The sequence below is a fragment of the Schistocerca americana genome, chromosome 1 (assembly GCF_021461395.2).
Source record: "Schistocerca americana isolate TAMUIC-IGC-003095 chromosome 1, iqSchAmer2.1, whole genome shotgun sequence".
NCBI lineage: Eukaryota > Metazoa > Arthropoda > Insecta > Orthoptera > Acrididae > Schistocerca > Schistocerca americana.
The window spans coordinates 903,542,565-903,565,891 of NC_060119.1; the positions used below are offsets into that span (position 1 = coordinate 903,542,565).

A 23,327-nucleotide genomic window follows, 5' to 3' on the forward strand; every position below is an offset into this window, starting at 1 on the left:
GAGTTTTTAGCAAACAGAACACAGCATGTTGTTATCAATGGAGAGACGTCTACAGACGTTAAAGTAACCTCTGGCGTGCCACAGGGGAGTGTTATGGGACCATTGCTTTTCACAATATATATAAATGACCTAGTAGATAGTGTCGGAAGTTCCATGCGGCTTTTCGCGAATGATGCTGTAGTATACAGAGAAGTTGCAGCATTAGAAAATTGTAGCGAAATGCAGGAAGATCTGCAGCGGATAGACACTTGGTGCATGGAGTGGCAACTGACCCTTAACATAGACAAATGTAATGTATTGCGAATACATAGAAAGAAGGATCCTTTATTGTATGATTATATGATAGCGGAACAAACACTGGTAGCAGTTACTTCTGTAAAATATCTGGGAGTATGCGTGAGGAACGATTTGAAGTGGAATGATCATATAAAATTAATTGTTGGTAAAGCGGGTACCAGGTTGAGATTCATTGGGAGAGTCCTTAGAAAATGTAGTCCATCAACAAAGGAGGTGGCTTACAAAACACTCGTTCGACCTATACTTGAGTATTGCTCATCAGTGTGGGATCCGTACCAGATCGGTCTGACGGAGGAGATAGAGAAGATCCAAAGAAGAGCGGCGCGTTTCGTCACAGGGTTATTTGGTAACCGTGATAGCGTTACGGAGATGTTTAATAAACTCAAGTGGCAGACTCTGCAAGGGAGGCGCTCTGCATCGCGGTGTAGCTTGCTCGCCAGGTTTCGAGAGGGTGCGTTTCTGGATGAGGTATCGAATATATTGCTTCCCCCTACTTATACCTCCCGAGGAGATCACGAATGTAAAATTAGAGAGATTAGAGCGCGCACGGAGGCTTTCAGACAGTCGTTCTTCCCGCGAACCATACGCGACTGGAACAGGAAAGGGAGGTAATGACAGTGGCTCGTAAAGTGCCCTCCGCCACACACCGTTGGGTGGCTTGCGGAGTATCGATGTAGATGTAGATGTAGATGTAGATGTAGATGTAGTAGAATGAAACCTGATCTGTCCATGTCACTTATTATTATTTAACACTTGAATGTCTGGGCAGAATAAAAAAAAATATGGGAAAGATAGATTGGTGCCCACCACATAGAGGTAGTGTTGAACCACAGACAGGTATAATGAAAAAGAATGGTAGAAATATTCAGTTTTTGGATTAAGTTCTTCATCAGAAGTACAAAACTTCTACCCAACTACTCGTGAAGGACTTAGTCTGAGAGCTGAATACAGTCCATACCGTTTATAGTGACACCACTTTTAACAACATATTGGCTGTAAGGGCGAAATCTGATGGTCCCATCTAAATCCTATGTAAACGGTACATTTAAAAAATCACTTATGTGCTATCGTATATAACAATATATTTTTTATTTCATTTTCAGATAAATATTTTGGCTGTAACATCCAATGTTCATTTTTGATTGTTATATAATTGGGGATTACTAACAGCAACAAAAAAAGTATTTAATGTTGAAGAAATGTCACACATTATATGAGAAGTAGGAAACTGAGTGTCTCACACTCAATGATTTCTATGATTTCTACAACTTGGGAGGACAGAGAGAAAATACAGTCTCTAAATTGACTATTAAGAGGCATTAATATGAATGTTTTGTCAAATGCAAAATCCAAACTCCAAAAAGCAAATAAAAATTAAAAACTCAAACAACCATCTCTTTGCTGTGATTGTAGAAAACTAGGAAATTAATTTCCGATATGAGTTTTTTAAGTAAAGAAGTAGAATAATAGTGTGTTCATTATTGCTTTTTGTGGTTATGGTTGTTGGATATTTTCAATGTATTAGGTACAGCATGTAATGTTTGTACATTTTAAAGTGAAACATAGGAAAAAGTGTATGCCTTCATGTAATTTATGTACACAATACTGTCTTTTCATTTTGGTACTATTGATTAATTTTTTTAATACAGTAACTGGAACAAAGTTTTGTCATTCATGACTGTTATGCTAAACAACACTTACTGTCAGTTTTAAACATGGTCAACATTTCATCTCATTCATTATTTAAAACTGTGTTTGACATTATTGAACAGTTTATATTGTTGCTACTGTGTTCTTCACTTATTAAAGATTTTCACATTTTGCTGGCATGTTATTGTGGTATGTATGCATAAATATGAGAAAAATTCCTTTTCAGCCCCTCTCTACAAATACTGCATTGTAAATAGTGTAGGTGTACTGTATTTCTGCTTCATTTTGAAGTTTTAACTCTGTGGCAACTTAAAATTTACAAGGTACAAGTTTTTATAGAAAAACAAAGCAGAAACCCAGTTTGTGCAACTGTCGGCTGTAATGACTGTAAACCATCAGCCCTTCAACTTCATTATAGCCAATTTCAGCTTTATTTTGAGCATTCTTTTTCATTGTGTCTTTCCATAACTCTATGCCTCCTCTACGTGACTGGTAGCATTCTGTTGTTTCCATACTGTTTTTACTACTTAACACTGCATCAATATGACACACACTACATCACTTCTGCTACCACTGTCCCTTATGTAATTCCTACTCTTTGTCCTGTCCTTTGCCTTGTTTCTTGTCCCATCTCAAGCTACAGCTGAGGCAAACCCCTGTTTTCTTGAGTATGTCTGCATTTCTTCCTTCTGTCAGCTTTATCATTCGTTTGAATCATTCCAATTTCATTTTTATCACTTCTGCGGTAGTCATTTTTCTGATCATGATTATTGCTACCCCTCTAGCTTGTCTTCCCCACCAATTATTATTAACTCTTCTATGATTATTATGCACGCAGTTACATTTACCCTGAGCCTGACTTCTGTTTCGACTGATCTTTTACCCGTGTGGGTCTTTGTATCAATGTCTGCTCCAGCCTCTCTTCATAATCCAAAAAACTTTACACAGAATAAGTTGGACTGTTAACCAGTCCCCAATGGAGTTATTCTCGCAGTTGTCTATTTAAGAGTACAAATCGCTGACAGTGTCCTTGTTGGCCTGTTTAAAATGATTCAAGTTTCTCAGTTCCTCATCACAAAACTCCCTCGTAGTTTGCCTGCCTGTCCTGTGTACTAGACCATTTAAAATCTCATTCTGTAATAGCTGGACTTGCTTTGCCTTGCTCTAATAATTCTGCAAAAACAGCTGTTCATATATTTCATAATTTGTGAAATCAGTTTGATGCTGATTCTCCCATTTTTGTGCAGTACCCTCCAGCAACCTCTTTACAAACTTAAAATAAAAGAAACACCACTCATTGCTCATTCCAACCACAAAATTATCACAAAAAGATCCCAACAAATCCACAGCATGATATCTTTTTGTCACCAGAAAAAACTCTTGACATTTGAAGTGTCTCGTATCAGAATCGGCCAACTCACTGATGGCATATTTTTCAGTATGGATGAAAACCTCCAGAGACAAAGAAATGATGGTCACAAACATTTTTCTTTCATAATTACATCCCCAAGTTGTACTTGGCATTTTTAACGCAATTTTATATGATTTAACTCTTTTTTATTATAAAATTGGACTCTTTTTAAATTCCAGAATCTTGTGAAAATAGCAATTAAATGAAAATAAAGTTACATTGTAATTACTTTTATTGACAGCAGTGAAACATTATTTCAGTATTAACTGGATAATAATATAGCAAGAAGAACATCAGAAAACTGAGGAGAATACAATGTAGGATTTCTTTCACTAAAAGTTTGTGGTTTGCTTCAATCTTGAACATAATAAAAAGAAAATGATCAGTAAATAATCAAGCATATTAATAGAATCATTGTGGTAGACGCTGTGCACGCATGCTAAATAATGTTGTTTTAAGTCTCCAGTTTGCTCTCATTTAGATTATGGGATCAGGCATTTTATGTGAACCATTGCTGCAATATACATATTGCACTAAACAATAATAACAGAATACAAGTTCACAGGAAATAGGATTACTTTTGTGCTGGTTACGGTAAGAAGCCTGCAAATATGGAAATTAGTACAAAAGATTGTTGTTGCCATTGTGACTTCAAACAATATACAGTATAAGGAACCTGCAGGTATGGTCACAATGTTGCATAATCTAACAACACAAGATTCCAAACAAAAATGCTTTGACATGAAGATTGTTGTTTCCTCCTTGACACGTTACCTGCAAGACAAAGTCCTTTCTCTTGCATGACCAAGAATTCAGTGCTCTGTAACTCAGCGACATAACCAATTTTGACTTATATTCTTGTGTCACCTGTTAAGTATATACTGCTTCTCTAAATTGATAGCTTGAACTCATTTTGGTAAATTTGGTGATTTGGCTGGTATTGCCTCATTTATATTAGGCATACATGAAATATAAGCATTAGCATGAAGGGCACTTATCTTAGCTTGCCATTGGAGCTTTTATTTTCAAAGTCTCTTTGTTTATGTAATCCATCAGCCTTGCTATCTATTACACTATGTAAAGTGTGTTTTGTTTCCAGAGTCTCATCAGTTGAGGTTTCTTGAGCACTATTGTGCAGTTTACATAAGTCAACCTCCCTCTGAAGCTGATATAATGTCTATACCGACATCAACTTTCCCTTAACCTGCTTCTGAATTATCTTTCATTTCATGGATCATTTTGTTGTTCCCCTCTATGACTTTCTCTGATTTTTCTGGGAATCAGTTTCTTAACTCCACATCACTCAGCTTTGTTGTGAGGTTAATACAATAAATTTGTGGTAAGAGATTAATTTTTATCGCTCTATATCTGCTACAACAATAGTGTTGGCTGATTGGCTCATTTGTTTTCTTTTGAAGAAAGCTTCAATTTGATATGCATATCTCTTATCTAACTATAGTCCATCTTGTACGTGTCATTATGAGTGGAGTTTCAAATCATCCTTCTTGATGGGTATAGTCAAATCTCATAGTGGCAGCTGCACCTGTGTACGTGGTTTTGCTCAGTGTTCAGAGTGCTGTATTGTCATAACATTAATAAATGTGATGCAGTGTGTGTAAATAGACACAGAAGAGAGCACCAATATAATTTGGGTGTACAATCAGTGACATGCATTGAGTAATTAGGATTATCTCTCTGGACTGGTTTAATGTCAAATGACAATATAATTCTAGCCATGGGGAAGGCATATGCTAGAGTAAGATTTATGTTGTTGTGGTCTTCTGTCTGAAGACTAGCTTGATGCAGCTCTTGATGCTACTGTATCCTGTGCAATCCTCCTCATCTGCAGGTAACTTCTGCAACTGACATCCTTCTGAATCTGCTTACTGTATTCATCTCTTGATCTCCATCAATGATTTGTACCTACCATACATCCATCCAATGCTAAATTCGTGATCCCTTGATGTCTCAGAATATGTCCTATCAACCAATCCCTCCTCCTAGTCAGATTGTGTCACGAATTTCTTTTGTCATCAATTCTATTCAGTACCTCCTCATTGGTTATGTGATCTACTCATTTAATCTTAAGCATTCTTCTGTAGTGCTGCATTTCAAAAGCTTCTATTCTCTTCTTGTTTAAACTGTTTATGGTGCACATTTCACTTCCGTACATGGCTGCACTCCAGACAAATACATTCAGAAAAGACCTGCTAACACTTAAGTCTATATTCAGTGTTAACAGACTTCTCTTCTTCAGAAATGTTTTTCTTGCCATTGCCAGTCTACATTTTATATCCTGTGTACTTCAGCCAGCATTAGTTATTTTGCTGCCCAAATAGAAAAATTTATCTACTATTTTAAATCTCTCATTTCCTAATCTGATTGCCTCAGCATCACCTGATTTAATTCGGCTACATTCCATTATCCTTGTCTTGCTTTTGTTGATGTTCACCTTTTATCCTCCTTTCAAGTCACTGTCCATTCCATTTAACTGCTCTTGCAAGTCCTTTGCTGTCTCTGATATAGTTGCATAGTCATTGGCAAACCTCAATTTTTTTAATTCTCCTTCCTGAACTTCAATTCCTACTCTAAATTTTTCTTTGGTTCCCTTTATTGCTGTCTCCGTCTACAGATTGAATAACATCAGGGATAGGCTACAACCCTATCTCATACCCTACTGAACCACTGTTTCCCTTTCATGCCCCTCAACTCTTATGATTGCCATCTGACTCTTATGATTGCCATCTGGTTTCTGTACAAGTTGTAAGTAGCCTTTTGCTTCCTGTATTTTATCCTTTCTACCTTCAGAATTTCAAAGAGAGTAATCCAGACATTGTCAAAAGCTTTCTCTAAGTCTACGAATGCTATAAACGTACATTTGCCTTTCCTTATTAACCTATCTTGTGATTGCAGTTGTAGGGCAAGTATTGCTCTCTGTGTTACTATATTTCTCGGAAATCCAAACTGATGTTCTGCAAGGCTGGCTTCTACCAGTTTTTCCATTCTTCTATAAAGAATTGGTATTAGTATTTTGCAACCATGATTTATTAAATTGTTATTTTGGTAATTTTCACTCCTTTCAGTGCCTGCTTTCATTGGAATTGTAATTATTACGTTCTTCATGAAGTCCGAGAGTATTTTGCTATTCTCATACACCTTGCACAGTAGATTGAATAATTTTGTGGTGGCTCCTTTCCCAAGGCTATCAGTAGTTCTGAGGGTATGTTGTCTGTTCCCAGGGCCTTGCTTTGACTTAAGTTTTTCAGTGCTCTGTCACATTCTTCTTGCAGTATCGTATCTCCTATCTCATCCTCATCTACATCCTTTCCCCTTTCTATAATATTGCTTTCAAGTTTGTCTTCCTTGTATGTACCCGCTATATACTCCTTCCACCTTTCAGCTTCTCCTTCTTTGGTTAGGACCGATTTTCATCTGAGCTCTTGATATTCATGCAGCTTCTCCAAAGACTTCTTTAATTTTCTTGTAGGCAGTAGCTATCTTTCCCATGATGAATTATGCTTCCAAATCCTCACACTTGTCCTTTATATTCATGTAAGATAATGGTTGCTTAAAAAATCTTGTTTGAGTGATTCATGGGACCCCTTACCAACTTGGATTAATGGATGAGAGGGAGAAAATTCACAGCGGAGCAGCATGATTTGTAATTGATTTGTTAGTCGGTGCAAGTGCATTAAAAAAATGCTCAGCAGATCCCATTGGGATACATTACAAGAATAATAATCAGCACTGCAGGGAGCCTTAATCTCAAAATTCAGAATGTCATATTCCAGCATGAGTTAAGAAACATTACTTTCTCTCATATAATGACCACAGTGGTAAAATTAGAGGAATTTTACAATCAGTAGGACTGACACATTTTCTTCCCATTTCCTATTTGTGATTGAAATAATTCTGGTGCACTATATGCACACCAGTTTGTATTGAGATATGTTCCATAGTAGGCTAAAGAATCCAAAATCTTATTTTGTTTGCCAGTTTCAGCAATATTAAGGTAATAAATTTACAGCAAATATTTATTAATGGTCCATTTGTGCACACAGGAGACAACAGGCGACAAATATGTGACCATCCTATTAGACTGTGGAACAAGGATAACTGCAGACCGAGATATATTGTGTAGGAGCTCTCCATTTTTCTCTGCAATGATGTCAGAAACAAGCAGTTGGAGTGAAACAGGAAAAAAGGAGATAACATTGCATGATGTAGCTGCCACACCATTAAGGCTTCTACTCTCAATAGCTGTCCATGGCCATCCAACAGAAAGCCTCTACAAGAAAGCTGGTCTTACAGATGTTCTTAATACCATTGCTTTGCTTGACAGGTTAGTTCAGTGACTTTTTAAAAAATTTTGCAGTGTGCTCAGTCTCTTCTCTGTCTAAACTACTTTCATTTTTTTAAAATGTACCTTTTTATGTTGTGGCTTCTATCTTTTCAAATCTTAAATTTTAGTTTACTGTGAAGTATGTACATTCTTTACACTTTGAATGACACTCATTGTGGCTGCCACAGATTAGTTAACTGTTTGGGTTTGTGAACTGTGATTTCACTTAGGCAACTGCAATGGGTCAGAAGTAGGATTCCCAAGGAGGCTCTCACTTCTGTATGTAGGTTATGTTTAAAAAATAGAAAAGTAGCAGAAAAAGAGGTGAAGAGTGGTGCCCTTCAGGCAGAGGCTAAGACTGCAAAAATTAAATTAGTGCAGTTTGAATTGTGGGAAAAAGTAACAAGAAAGGGGAGTAGGTTGAATTTCATTCATTCGTTCACACATCAAGTTCTATATACAGTCGGATCAAATGTATCCAAACACCCCTGTGTAATGTAGAATCAACAGCTAGATGATGTGAGAGGTGGGCTCACCAGTGACAAACAGGCAGGGAGTATTGTGTTGTCAAAAAAGAAGCAGTAACAGCAAAATGGATCAGTCAGGAGAGCTCATTGTCTTTGAACGTGGACTACTAACTGGATGTCATCTGACTAACAGATCCATTAGGGTAATTTCAACTCTTCTAAAGCTCACTAAGATGGCTATTGCTGATGTAATTGTGAAGTGTAAATATGAAAGAACAAATACAGCTAAATCAAGACCTGGCAGACCTCATATATGACAGACAGGGCCATTGAGCATTGAGGATGGTGATTTCTAAAAACTGCATGAAATTAGTGGAAAGAATCACTTGTGTATTCCAAGGTGTTAGCAGCAACTAGCACTCACATTTTTGTAGTCACTGCTAAACGACACTTGAGGATTTGGGATGATTGATGTCTACTGGCACTTCCACGATCAGCAAAAGTGTAATGTCCTTTTTCTACACCCAGCCGGAACTCTTCATCTAACCAAGATACATGAAAGCGAGGTGACACAACACTACCTGTTATTGCAGTCAATACTTGTTGCACTCTTTGCACTAATATGAGTCAGACTCTCTTGTTAATAAGTGCTCATTAACAGTTACTAGGTGTGTTGCAAAATAAATTGATATCTTTGATTTGTGTAGCGCATGTACACGGAGTTAGTTCCTTCAAAAGACACCTGGTTTATTTGACACAGCATGATGTTTGTTTGTTGAAAACTCTTCCCTTTAATATTAATATGTAATGAACTATAATGATAATAATAAAAAAATTATTATGATTGTTGTTGTTCAGAGATAATCCACTACATGGTTCACTTCTCATGATAATCTGTTTGAAATAATAGGACACTATAATTTTTCCTTAACTCAATTTTTATTAACACTGGTTCTTTGATACGATTCTCTACTGTGAATGGTCACACTTTATCCCGATAATAAATGTCCAAATAAGATACATAATCGAAAGCCAAGTTGCAACACAATGTTTGAGTAGTAGCTTTGGCAACAACTGAAGTTCTTAAAATGAAATTAATGATACCGATCTTTTGTAGATTGAGGTGTTCGCTGTGTTATCTCAGTCCTGTCAGTTTTTGTACCTTTGACAATAAATTAAACGAACAGAAATTTACTTTTAATTAGCCCAGCTTCCAACAAAATTAACTAGTTCATGCTGTGGCACAAGAGCTTAAGAGATACAAATACTCAGGACTCAAACACTAAAAGCTCAGACACTAAAATCTCGAATCCAAAGACTACGTGAATACTCAGGACTCAAACGCTAGAAGCTCAGACACTAAAACCTTGAACACAAAGACTCCCAGTTGCTAACTGCCAGATGCTAAACACATAAACAATACATGCACTGAGTTTACATAGTAGTTGTGAAACAAAAGGGACATTCCTTAGAAACTCTCTGAATAAAGCCCCTTGCTACTTTGCATATAATACTCTATTCCATTAGCTCTTTATTATTTAATTTTCTCTATCTTAAAATGGGAATTCATGATTTTATATGAAATATAGGAATTTTTCATGGCCAGTTCAAATAAATTTTAATTTAAAAAAAGACCAGATATGTAACGAGGGGATACACACCCCAATGGAAGAGTTGGGGTTTGATGAAGTCCTGGAGAACATTACCTGTCGTCATGTGTACTTTCAACAGTGAAGTACAGAGAGTGTGGTATTGTGGATTGTTGTTGCTTCTCAAGGTTAGGGTGTGTCCCCTTATTGTGCTTAAGAAATACAGAATTACATGTACCCATTTTACTGAATTATGTCCTGTGTACAGTAGAGGAACAGTTTGGGGATGGGGATTGGTTGTGTAACCTGTCATAAAGCAGCATCTGTGAGGCAATGGTTTGTGGACAGTATGGATTGGCCTGCTCAGAGTCCCTCATGAACTCAATGGAACACCTTTGGAATGAGCTAGAACATCAACTTCATTCCAGACCCCAGCGTCCAACATTACTATCTTCTGTGGTTTCGGTTTGTGAGGCAGAATGGGCTGCCATTCCTCCACAGATTTTCAGATGCCTCTGAAAAGTGCCACCAGCATAGTGCAAGCTATCAGTGTAAAGACCATTATGAAAGAGTTCTTTTAGGAGTGTGGAATGAATCAAGTTATACGCAACAGGCAGAAGCAACCACTGCTGGCTACTTTGGTAAGTATACTAACAATAAATTATAACTAGCACTATTATATGCAAACTGAGAACTATCGTAATTACTTAGAAAAAGCTATTCCTCCATGTATACTATTCAGCTGCTGGCTTTTCTCTGTTGCCGTTGAGTTCAGTAATAGATGTAGTCTGTTAACTAATGAAGGGGAGGGGCTTCATTCACCTTCAGAATAAAGTAGGGTGCAGCACATCATTAATAAGAATCTAAGAAATTGTGTGGCACCTGAATAGGATAGAAATACACTCCTGGAAATTGAAATAAGAACACCGTGAATTCATTGTCCCAGGAAGGGGAAACTTTATTGACACATTCCTGGGGTCAGATACATCACATGATCACACTGACAGAACCACAGGCACATAGACACAGGCAACAGAGCATGCACAATGTCGGCACTAGTACAGTGTATATCCACCTTTCGCAGCAATGCAGGCTGCTATTCTCCCATGGAGACGGTCGTAGAGATGCTGGATGTAGTCCTGTGGAACGGCTTGCCATGCCATTTCCACCTGGCGCCTCAGTTGGACCAGCGTTCGTGCTGGACGTGCAGACCGCATGAGACGAAGCTTCATCCAGTCCCAAACATGCTCAATGGGGGACAGATCCGGAGATCTTGCTGGCCAGGGTAGTTGACTTACACCTTCTAGAGCACGTTGGGTGGCACGGGATACATGCGGACGTGCATTGTCCTGTTTGAACAGCAAGTTCCCTTGCCGGTCTAGGAATGGTAGAACGATGGGTTCGATGACGGTTTGGATGTACCGTGCACTATTCAGTGTCCCCTCGACGATCACCAGTGGTGTACGGCCAGTGTAGGAGATCGCTCCCCACACCGTGATGCCGGGTGTTGGCCCTGTGTGCCTTGGTTGTATGCAGTCCTGATTGTGAGGCTCACCTGCACGGCGCCAAACACGCATACGACCATCATTGGCACCAAGGCAGAAGCGACTCTCATCGCTGAAGACGACACGTCTCCATTCGTCCCTCCATTCACGCCTGTCGTGACACCACTGGAAGCGGGCTGCACGATGTTGAGGCGTGAGCGGAAGACGGCCTAACGGTGTGCGGGACCGTAGCCCAGCTTCATGGAGACGGTTGCGAATGGTCCTCGCCGATACCCCAGGAGCAACAGTGTCCCTAATTTGCTGGGAAGTGGCGGTGCGGTCCCCTACGGCACTGCGTAGGATCCTACGGTCTTGGCGTGCATGCGTGCGTCGCTGCGGTCCGGTCCCAGGTCGACGGGCACGTGTACCTTCCGCCGACCACTGGCGACAACATCGATGTACTGTGGAGACCTCACGCCCCACGTGTTGAGCAATTCGGCGGTACATCCACCCGGCCTCCCGCATGCCCACTATACGCCCTCGCTCAAAGTCCATCAACTGCACATACGGTTCACGTCCACGCTGTCGCGGCATGCTACCAGTGTTAAAGACTGCGATGGAGCTCCGTATCCCACGGCAAACTGGCTGACACTGACGGCGGCGGTGCACAAATGCTGCGCAGCTAGCGCCATTCGACGGCCAACACCGTGGTTCCTGGTGTGTCCGCTGTGCCGTGCGTGTGATCATTGCTTGTACAGCCCTCTCGCAGTGTCCGGAGCAAGTATGGTGGGTCTGACACACCGGTGTCAATGTGTTCTTTTTTCCATTTCCAGGAGTGTAGAAAGATCTTGCTGGTAGGTAGCAGTCATGGGAGAGGTGTACGAGAACAGCTGCAGGAAAAAGCTAAACAGAGGTACGAGGTCACAAGCATTGTAATCCTTAGTATTTATTTTAGTTAGACAATAGAGGACATTGAGGTTCTTCTTCTTAGCTAGTCAGTGAGAACGGAGATACTAGTTAGAGATTTGAATAAAATGGATCTGGCAATGATATTGGGAAAGCAGCAAGTGTCTGGCTATGAATATAGAATATCAAGAGTTATCTGGATAAAATTGGTGTAGCTGGCTCTTACACAAATATGAGCTTTGTCGAGATTCTGCAGCCACATAATCAAAGTTGGATGAACAGAGTGACAAGGTGAGTTAACCAGGAATTTTCCTGTTTGTTGTTGGCTTTGGGTCGGTCTCTCATCAGAGCTGTGCTAGTTACTGCTAGTGGGTCATGGTGAAACGCATGACACAATCTAAACCTTAAAAAGAGAGGGAAAGGTAGATTATCTTAACTGATAGCTGAAAATGTAATTAATTAATTTATTTTGTGTGTTGTTTGGCAGGGATGCCTTAGGGCTTTCTGTCACCAACATTTGAATGTTGCGTATGGTTTTCTTGTATTGAGGAGGATCGTTTTGACGTTCTTTGTTTGATGGAGATCATTTAAAAGCATTAACCACAGTGGTCCATGTCTGAGTTCTTGAGAAGTGGCAATGTGATGAGCTGTGATTATTCCACCATTGTGCGACATTTGCATGTAATGGGGAAGTTTAAAAAAATTGTGTACATGGGTAACGCATGCTCTTAAGCCAAAAAGCAGTGGCCGGTCATATGTGCATCTCTGCTCAATCGTCATCAGTTGGCTTGTAAACAACATCGACCATTCCTATCCAGTATCATTAATGGTGATTTGAAATGGTGTCTTTATGTTAACATAAAGAAAAGAAAGGAAAAGCTGAGTCCAAACAGAGCAACAACTCCCTGTACAAAGGCCTGAACGCATCCACAAAAGATAACATTATGCATCTGGTGGAACTGCAAAACTGTGGCATACTGTGAATTGCTTCCTTGATGTATGACCATCACTGCTGTGTCAACAACTGAAACATCTTGCAGACACAATCCAAGAACGATGATCGGGAAGACTGCGTGAAGTGATACTACTACACGATGATGTCTGCCCGCATTCTCCTAGACTGACAACAAACACTATACAGAAGTTGGTTTGGGAACTCATTCTGCACCACCTTATTCATCTGGTCTTGCGCCCTCAGATTTTCATCTTTCCTCTCTCTATTGAAAACTGTTCAAGGAACTTCGTTTCATGATGAAAATGTGCTCCGAACATGGCTTGACAAGTTAATCGCTGGAAAACCATGTGATTTCTTCATTCACAGAATCAGAAAGTTATACCAGCATTGGTAGACTGTTGTAAATAGTAAAGGAGAGTATATTATTGATGACTAAAGTACCTGTTATTAGCATCTGTTATAATATCTACCTTTATTGGACATTACATTGTAATGCTTCATGTTACATTTACTAATACTTTGTGTCCATATCAGCTTATGAGTCTATGGTTGTTACATTTTCATAATTATGCTCCACAATTTTTACAGTTTTCAGTGTTTGGAAACTATTTTTAACTCAAGAGATATTGCTGTTGTTTGGACTGAATATGCCGAAGGGCTCTTGGAATTCCAATGTCAAAACATTTCACCATAAAACCCGTGTGCCATCACTAATTAGTCCCAGGCATCAACAGGAAATCATTTTCAGAGATTTTGAATGAATTGATTGTGCGTGATATTGGCTTCGACTGACATCCATTGTCTCCTTTTTTCCGAAAACTTTGCAACTCAGTTTTTCATCAAAACAAATGTTATAATATGGAGCATACTTTCAGATTTCTAGTGACAGAAAAATCTCTCGACAACAATTTGGAAAGGTAGACTGCTGTTTACCACATAGAGGTGCAATGAAGACGAATGCTAGAAGTATTCAGCTTTTGGACTAAGTCCTTCATCAGAAGTAGAAAGTTCACACATGTTCTCACAAACACAGCTCAGACACATGTGGCCACAGTAATCTCTGTGCACTAAGCGCCATCAGTGAATGTATCTGAGGTGAACAGCAGTCCAGTTGGGGTGGGCTGTGGTGGTAATGAAGAGGCATGGGACATGAAGAGAGAGGTAAAGTAGGGTAGAGGAGTGGGAAATTGCTAGAGCTGCCTGTGTGTTTGAGCTTGGACATGGTGGAGACAGGGAGAGGACTTATAACGATATGCTTACGTAATGTGTATACATAAACATACAGTTATAAATGTCCCCGTTCATAGTTGCTGATTATAACAATATGTTTACTTTTGTGCTGTGACATATAGCTATAATCAGCGGTGGAAATATATTTGCGAGTGCCGACTGTGTGCGGCTGTTTCTTGTTGGATTGTCTGATCAGTCGGAAGCTGCATTGCAGAGGAGAGTAAATGCCTATTCAAAATATAATTATTTTTGGATAGCTCAACATGAATTTCCTAAGGGACCGTAGTTTATCATGCATTTACCAGTAGAATATGGTGCGGAGAAAATATTTCGCCGCATACAACTTCCGTCCGATTTCGACGAATGAATTCGTGACTGTGAACTCTCTATTTGGCAGAAACATAAAGAAAATTAAATAACTTCATGAAGGAGTGAGACATAGATTCTATATTAAATAAATAGTCCATACACCAATTCCATTTAAATCTGAATTTATGGCAATTAATAGATGAACTTACACTGCAATGAAAGATTTAACATGGATGCCGTTTTGACTGGCACTTCTCTTCTCATAATAAAAATAATTCCTTTGATGTTTTCACATACACGTCGCACAATAAATCTACTGCTATGCAGTATTGCTCTTTTAGTATTGCACTTTTACTTTACACTAAAATAATATTATTTTTAACGATAATAATACGGTGGCAAGACCTGCACGTCCGACACAAGTTACAAGAGACAAGAGAAGAATGAGTAACTGTTCATCAAGAATATCTCGTACATCAAAAAAATGTGTAAAAGTGTTCTTCTTCTGTCCGTTTTTCGCGCCGCGGTTTTCAAAGTCAATAACTCACTGCATCTCTGACGGCGCTTCGACAATAAACAAGTTACGTCTCAGGTCGTTAACCTTTTACATTCTCGCAACATTATTTGCTAACTGTAGCTGTTGTCGAGCGACTGCTCGATTAGTGAATGATTTAAAATGATAAGGCAATCACTTAATGTTACAGACTATGTAGGTGTGCTTATCGGATGGGAGGTATGTGTGGTACTGGAGTGTGGAGCAGAAGCAGGGAAGGGGATAGACAAGGAGAGTACAGGAACTAGCAAAGATTGAGGCCAGGAGGATGACAGGAACAAAGAATATATTGCAGGGTGAATTCTCACCTGTACTATTCACAAAGTCTGGTGTTGATGAGAAGAGTCCAGATGGCACAGGCAGTGAAGCAGACATTAAATTGAAGGACATTGTGTCCGGAAGCGTGCTTAGCAGCTGGATGGTCCAGCTGTCTCATGCAGAAAGACAGTTTATCATGCCTACGTAGAATGAACCTCAGTGGTTGCAGGGAAATTGATAGATCACATGGCTACTTTCCCAGATGGCCCTGTCTGTTATGTATTAAGTGGCATCTGTGATATCACTGAAGCAGGTAGTAGCTGCAGAATGTATGGGACACGTTTTATATGTAGGGCTGTTGCAAGGGTGTGAGCCATGAGGAAGGGGTTCGGAACAAGGGTGGAGCAGGGACAGACAATGATATTTTGTAATCAAAATATCCACGGGTGTGATGCCGGTCTATAGTGTCCAACGGGCACAATATTTCGGCGATCATACATGTCTCCATCATCAGGTGAACTGACGGACTGAGCTCCTGTGAACGTGCCGGCACGGAGATCCATACGCTATGGCTGCTCAGAGGGAACTGGGTTCGGTCGCGGTGGCGGCCGATTTAAATACCCTCCGCCCGCGGCGCGCTCCCTTCGCCGTCCGCACCCCGCGCCACGGTCGCGCGGTGGAACAGATTGCGACGGCGTCTGAGATGACGTCGGTGTGACGGCTCTGTCCGCCGTGGTCGTCACAACTATACGTTTGCTCGATTTACTCTTGATTAACCCAATCGCTGGTTCCCAAGCCTTGCTAAGATTATAGCCACAGTCACGGTTTATGAGGTCGTCATTGGTGCGAATTTCGATGGCCTCTCTAACAACGCTGTCCCAGTATCTCGACGTCTGTACCAGAATCCTCGTGCGTTCATACTCCATGGCATGATTTTCCGACAATGTTCAGCGACCTCTGACTTGCTTGGATACATCAGTCGAGTGTGCCCCTGGTGTTCACGGCATCGATCCTCGACGGTACGCATCGTCTGACCAATATACGACTTGCCACATTGACACGGAATCTGGTACACGCCGGCCTTCCTCAAACCGAGGTCATCTTTGGCGCTCCCCACCAGTGCACGAGTTTTATTTGGAGGACAAAACACTGTTCCGACCCGGTGTTTCTTCAGAATGCGAGTGATTTTCCCCGAGAGTGCGCCTGTGTATGGAATAAATGCAGTGCCTACCTCCTCCCTCATGACTTCATCCATCTCAACAGGTTGTGCTGCAGTGGTTGGGCGGAGAGCACGTTGAACTGCCACTCTGAGTACCCATTTTTTCGAAATACAGTTCTCAGATGTTCCAATATTTTGTAAGTTGGGTGAGTGTCGGACTACCACTGTTGGAGGGGTGGGGAGGATATTTCTCATTTCAGGGTATGGTGAGAGATAGTCAAAACCCTGGTAGAGAATGTGATTCAGCTACTCCAGTCCTGGTTGGAACACTGTCACAAAAGGAGTGCTCCTTTGTCATCAGATAGTGGTTATGTGGGTGGGTGGAAGGTGACTGGGGAGACAAAGCGAGGGAGATCTGTTTCTGGACAAGGTTTGGAGGGTAATTTCAGTGTATGAAGGCTGCAATGAGGTCCTGGCATATTTAGAGGATGACTCTAATCATTACACATGTGACAATCTGGTGTGGCTAAGCAGAATGGATGGGACTTCTTGTTGTGAAATTAGTGGCAGTTGTTGAAGCGGAGATATTGCTGTTGGTTGGTAGGTTTGATGTTCATGCAGATACTGATATAACCAGCCTTGAGTGGAGGTCAGAATTGAGGAAGGTGGCATGTTGAGTTGAGAACAACCAGGTCAAGAAAATGGGGGTGAATGTGTTGAGAGTTTGTAGGAATGTGTGTAGAGTGGCCTCACCTTTGGTCCGGATCACGAAGAAGTCATCAATGATCTGAACCAGTTGAGGGTTTGAGACTTTAAGTGGTTAGGAACGATTCCTCTAGATGGCCCATGACTAGGTTGGCATAGGGTGGTGGCATTCAGATGCTCATTGCTGTACCAGAAATTTTTTTGTAGACGTCTTCAAAGGAAAAGTAATTGTGGGTGAGAATATAGCTGGTCATTGTAACCAGGAAGAAGGTTGTAGGTTTGGAGTCAATCAGGCAATCAAGAAAATGATGTTCAATAGCAACAAGGCCATGGGCATTGTGGATGATAGGGTCAAGGGAGGTGATAACAACAGTTACGAGCAGGATGCCGAGTGTAAAAGAACAGGAACTGTGGAGAATTGGTGGAGGAAATGGTTGGTGTCTTTTATATGGGAGGGTAGATCATGGGTAATAGGTTGAGGGTTTTGATCCACAAGAGCAGAGATTCTCCCTGTGGGTATAGTATATTGAAGAAAGATGAAACCTGAGTAATTAAGACTAATAGTGAGAAACAAAGACATGAAAACAAGGTGAGATCAAAGTGAAAAAAAAAAAAAAAAGAAATAAAAAGGTGATAAGAGTGTGGGGTGCAGGTGGATGGTGGATATGGAGCAGGTCTGATTGGATTAGGTGAGATCAGTATGACGTATGCTTGTGCTTGAATAAAGGGAAGATTGGGGGGAGGGAGGGGGGAGCAAGTTGTTAGATACGGGCTGCAATAAAGAAACTGTGGTACAGAGTTGCACACATGCACATTGAGAAAGAATGCTAACACACACAGACACACACACACACACACACACACACACACACACACACACACACAAACACACACACACAAAACCACTATTGCACTATTGTATCCAGGAAAGCCCAACTGTGAATGCATCGTCTCAGGAGAGCAGCAATCAAGCTGGTGTGGGTAATGTGGGTGGGAAGATACATGGAGCAGGGAGCGGTGGTGATAGAAGAGTGGAGGTGGAGGAAGATGCTAGGCTGCCATGGGCATGAAGGTTGTGATACAAGGAAAGTTCCAACATAAGTGCTTCAGAAAAGCTGGATTTGATGGAATAATCAAGATGGAAACTCTTTTTTGCCACTAATCCTACCAATCAGACTCAATCCAAACTCAATACTGAATCCATCCTTACTCAGTTGACACCTCCATATAACCATAATTCATCCCCACTGCCCACTGATCATCCACTGTTAACTTCTCAGAGTTTCCTAACCTCAAACTTTGTCTCACCATCATACCCAACTGCCTCAACATGGAAAGCAACCTCACATCTACAGAAAGAACTGTAATCCACCTCCTTGTAATTGATCCCGATGTTATAATCATACCTCCCAACAAAGGCTCCACCCTCTGGGTATGAACTGCAGAGATTTCGCGATGGAGGGACTCCGCCAGCTGCCAGATACATCCATCTATAAGAGATACTGCAGTGACTCCATTCCAGAAATCTAGCAAGATCTCCAATCCCTACTGAAATCCTTAGGTCAATCCCTGAACCCCTCCTCTCAGTCTGTCTATCTCCTCATCCCTACCACTTCCTGCACTTCCACTTTCTGTGTGCTTCCTGAAATGCATAAACCCAACCACCCAGAATGTCACACTATGTCTGGTTACTGTACCACTACATGTAGAATCACCGTTCTTGGGGACCACCACCTTCAGCATATTACCTGAATCCTACCCTCCTATATAAAAGACACTATGTATTTCTTCCACTGACTTCCTACAGTTCCTGTTACTTTACACCTACTGCCTTGCTTGTCACAGTTGTTTACATCTCCCTTGACACGAATATCCTCAATGTCCATGGCCTTGCCACTGTTGAACACTACCTTTTCATACCCCCGACTGACTCCATATCTTCAGTCTCCTTCCTGATCACCATGACCAACTGTATCCTTACTTACAGTTACTTATTCATTGAAAGTATCATCCGTAAATAAATCCATGGTACAGCAATGAACAGTGGCAAGGCACTATCCTGTGCTAACCTAGTTGTGAGTTGTCTGGAGGAATCCTTCTTAACCAATCAGAATCCCAAATCTCTCACTTGATTCAGATTCATCGATAACATTTTTGTGATATGGACAGAGGGTGAGGATGGACTATTCACAATTCTCCAGTACCTCGACGCTGTCTCCCCCATTTGCTGCATCTTTTGCTTCTCAAGCCAATAAGCCACCTTCTTTGATGTTGACCTCCACCTCAAGGATGCTGCTTCAGTACTTCCATCCATATCAAACCTACCAACCACCAGCAATACTTCCACTTTGATAGCTGCCACCAATTCCATACCAAGAAGTCCCTTCTATACTGTCTAGCCATCCATATCATTACATCTGTAGTGACAAGCAGTCCCTCTTCAAATACAACAAGGGCCTCACTGAGACCTTTATAGACTGAAATTACCCTCCTGACCATGTACAGAAACAGATTTCCCGTGCCTCATCCCTCCAGTCACCTACTACCTATGACATATCGATCCCCTCATACTCATGACCCTCCCCATCCCTCCCATAATAGTATTTTGCCACCCACCCAAGCTTGTCTGCTCCTGCTCAGTTCCTTGCTTCATGGTTCATATGCCTGCAGTAACCAAGACCATACATCCTCACTACGACTACTCTAGATCTGCATGTACATCTGTACCTCACAAGCCACTGTATGGTGTGCGGCGGAGGGTACCCTGTACCACTGCCAGTCACAATCTTTCCTATACACTAGTAAATAGAGCAAGGGAAAAACGACTGGCTATATGCCTCTGTATGAGCCCTAATTTCTCTTATCTTCATCTTCTTCACGTGAAATGTATTTGGCGGCAGAAGAATTGTTCTGCAGTCAGTTTAAAATGACGATTCCCTAAATTTTATCAACTGTGTTCCTTGAAAGGAATGTTGCCTTCCCTCCAGGGATTCCTATTTGAGTTCCCGAAGCATTTTCATAGTATTTGTTTGTAGTTCAAGCCTGTGGGAAAGAAATCTGACAGCCCGCATCAGTATTTGATTTCTTCCTTCAGTCTGATCTGGTGAAGGTCACTCAATAACAACACTTTCTTGTATACCACAGTATCATCAGCAAACAGCCACAGATTGCTGTCCACCCTGTCTGCCAGATCATTTATGTATGTAAGAAATAACAGTTGTCATGTCACACTTACAGGAGCACTCCTGATGATATTCTTGTCTGTGATGAACAATCGCTGTTGAGAGTGAAATACAGCATTCTGTTACTTAAGAAGTCTTTGAGCCACTCACTTATCTGAAAACCTATTCCATATGCCTCTACCTGCATTAACAGTCTGCAGTGGGGCACTGTGTCAGATGCTTTTCAGAAATCTAGGAATAGTGAATCTGCCGTTGCCTTTCATCTATAGCATATCATGTGAACAAAGGGTAAGCTCACATGAGTGATGCTTTCTAAAACAATGCTGATTTGTGGACAGAAGCATTTCTGTATCAAGGAAACTTATTACATTTGAACTGAAAATGTATTCAAGAATTCTGCAGCAAACCAATTTTGATTTTGCAGTTCTGTTCTTTTACCCTTCTTAAATACATGAGTCACCTGCACTTTTTTCCAGTTGCTTGGGACTGTACACAAGGCAAGAGATTCATGATAAATTCAAGCGAAGTAAGGGATCAGTGCCATAGAGCACTCTTTGTAGAACCGAATTGGGATTCTATCCAGACCTGGTGACCTATTTTGTCTTCAACTCTTTCTCTTGTTTCTGTATGCCAAGGATGCCTGTTGCTATGTCCTCCAAACGGGAGTCTGTGTGATGGCCAAAAAACAGTATGTTTGTACAATTCTCCTGTATAGACAATTTCTTAAACGTGAAATTTAAAACTTTGGCTTTCCTTGTACTGTCTTCTGCTGCCACGCAAGACCAGCTGAGTGACTGGATAGAAACCTTAGACCTGCTTAACAATTTTATGCAGGATCAGAATTTTCTCGGGTTCTCAACAAGATCTTTTGCTAAGGTATGACAGTGTTTTGCCGATTGATCTTTCTACAGACGCATGAATCTGTACTAACTTTTACCTGTCCTAAATTGCGTGTTATCTTTTGAACCAAAGTGTAACTGCCTTTGTGTCTTCAGAAATTTTTGAATTTAGTTGTTAAACCAAGATGGGTATTTTCTGTCCTTAATCCACTTACTCAGCCCATACTTCTCCAAGCACGATTTACGATCCACGCAACCTTCATCCATAATTCCTCTACATCCATCGTACTGGAATAAATAATGTTTATTCTTTGTGGAAGTGGGATGCTTGCAACATCTTATCTGCTCTTTCTGGCAGAAATACTCTCATTGCCTTCATGATTGATTGATTGATTTATTAACTTTAGTGACCTAGCCACTGTGATGACATCACGGTCGCTAATCCGTGTCTCTATACTGACACTGTCAATAAGGTCAGGCCTGTTTGTAGTTACAATGTCTTAAAATATTTCCATTGCTCTAAAATATTTCCATTGCAAGTGGGCTGTTGAACTAGGTGGTCAATACAAGTTTTCAGAAAACTTGTTCAAAAGTACTTTGCAAGACCTTCAGTCTGCTCCCCCTGCAATGAATCCACAGATGTCCCAATATTCACTTGGTATGTTAAAATTGGCTCCAACTAATGTTGCATGGTGTGGATGTTTCCATCCTACTGACCATAGACTTACATTGAATGACTCTAAAACTGCCAGAGCAGAATTTGGTTGCTGGTGAATACATCCAGGAATTACTTGATTTCACCTTTTATAAGTGACCAGATGACATCGCTGTCACACTCAAATTTGATCTCAGTAGAGATAATTCTTTCTCACTTGCAATGAATACTCCCCCTCCTATGGCACCTTATCTCTATTTACGATATACATTCCATGACTAAATGTCTCAGAGCTTTCTGTTCCAGTTCTGTCTCAGGCATCTCCTTCCCCATCAAAGGCAAGGCCACCTGGGAAAGCAGCTATGTAATCTGCCAACCACACTCCAACCATTGTGGCTCATTCTGTGTTGCATAACAAGTAAATAGCTGTTGGCACGAATGGCCACTGCCATATTGTTGCTGAGAGACAGCAGGAGAACCCAGTTGCTGAACAAGCTGCCCAACATGATGTACTTCGCTTTAATGATTGCTTCACAGTCAGTGCCATGTGAATTTTTCCCAGCAACACCAGCTTTTCTGAGTTGTGCAAGTGGGACCTCTCCCTGTGACATATTGTTTCTTCCTGTAACCCCCATAGCTCCAAATTTTGCTGGCACCATTCCTCTCCTTCAACCTATTGCCATAGTACTCTTTCATTTATATGGCTTGTGCTGGCACACCAAGAACATAAGAATCCTTCTGTATATGTGATTATAGAAATGTTGTATATCAGTATTATAGCACGTTCTCCACTAGTTCTTTTTGGGAATATTTTACATGTAGTATCCAGATAGTATTTTCATTTTGTCAACATAAGATAACAGCCTTAGAATATTGTTAATCTGTGTTTGCTGTAGTATCAGCCAGAGATTTTATTGTTTGTTACATGCTTCACTTTTTTAAATTATACAAAATATTTCTTCTCATTAAACATTCCTCAAACTTCCAGTAAGACCGGGTACCGGTTTATGAAACAAGCGTTTTCAGACAGTGCAATTTAATTGTAATACTGCGCCAACAAAATATTTATTTACACTTTTCACAGTAATCCTAGTAATCAAATGTTGCAATAATCAGAAGTTTGTTGTAATCGCAATTACACCGTCTATCCAAAATGAAATTCTTTCTCTAATTGGTTCATCATGAAGGCTGTACATTTCAAAAGTTTTTCATATTTTTTCTTTTTACATTAAAAAAAAAAAATGGCACAGTACCTCTGTGTCTTTGCTGTTATTGCTGTGATCAACATGGCAAACTATAAGGTCCCCCTAAATGGGTTAGGTGTACACTATACATA

The 23,327-nt window shown here is 40.6% G+C and overlaps 1 protein-coding gene across 2 annotated transcripts in view; it reads left to right on the forward strand.

Annotated features, from left to right (window-relative positions):
* The window catches only part of LOC124615086 (armadillo repeat-containing protein 5-like), a 186,947-nt gene that overhangs the window by 151,823 nt on the left and 11,797 nt on the right, over nt 1–23,327 (forward strand). For both annotated transcript variants that reach the window (XM_047143000.1, XM_047142999.1), the window contains exon 11: nt 7,420–7,700. In XM_047143000.1, the coding sequence (XP_046998956.1) occupies nt 7,420–7,700 (281 nt within the window). The remainder of the gene's footprint in view (nt 1–7,419; nt 7,701–23,327) is intronic.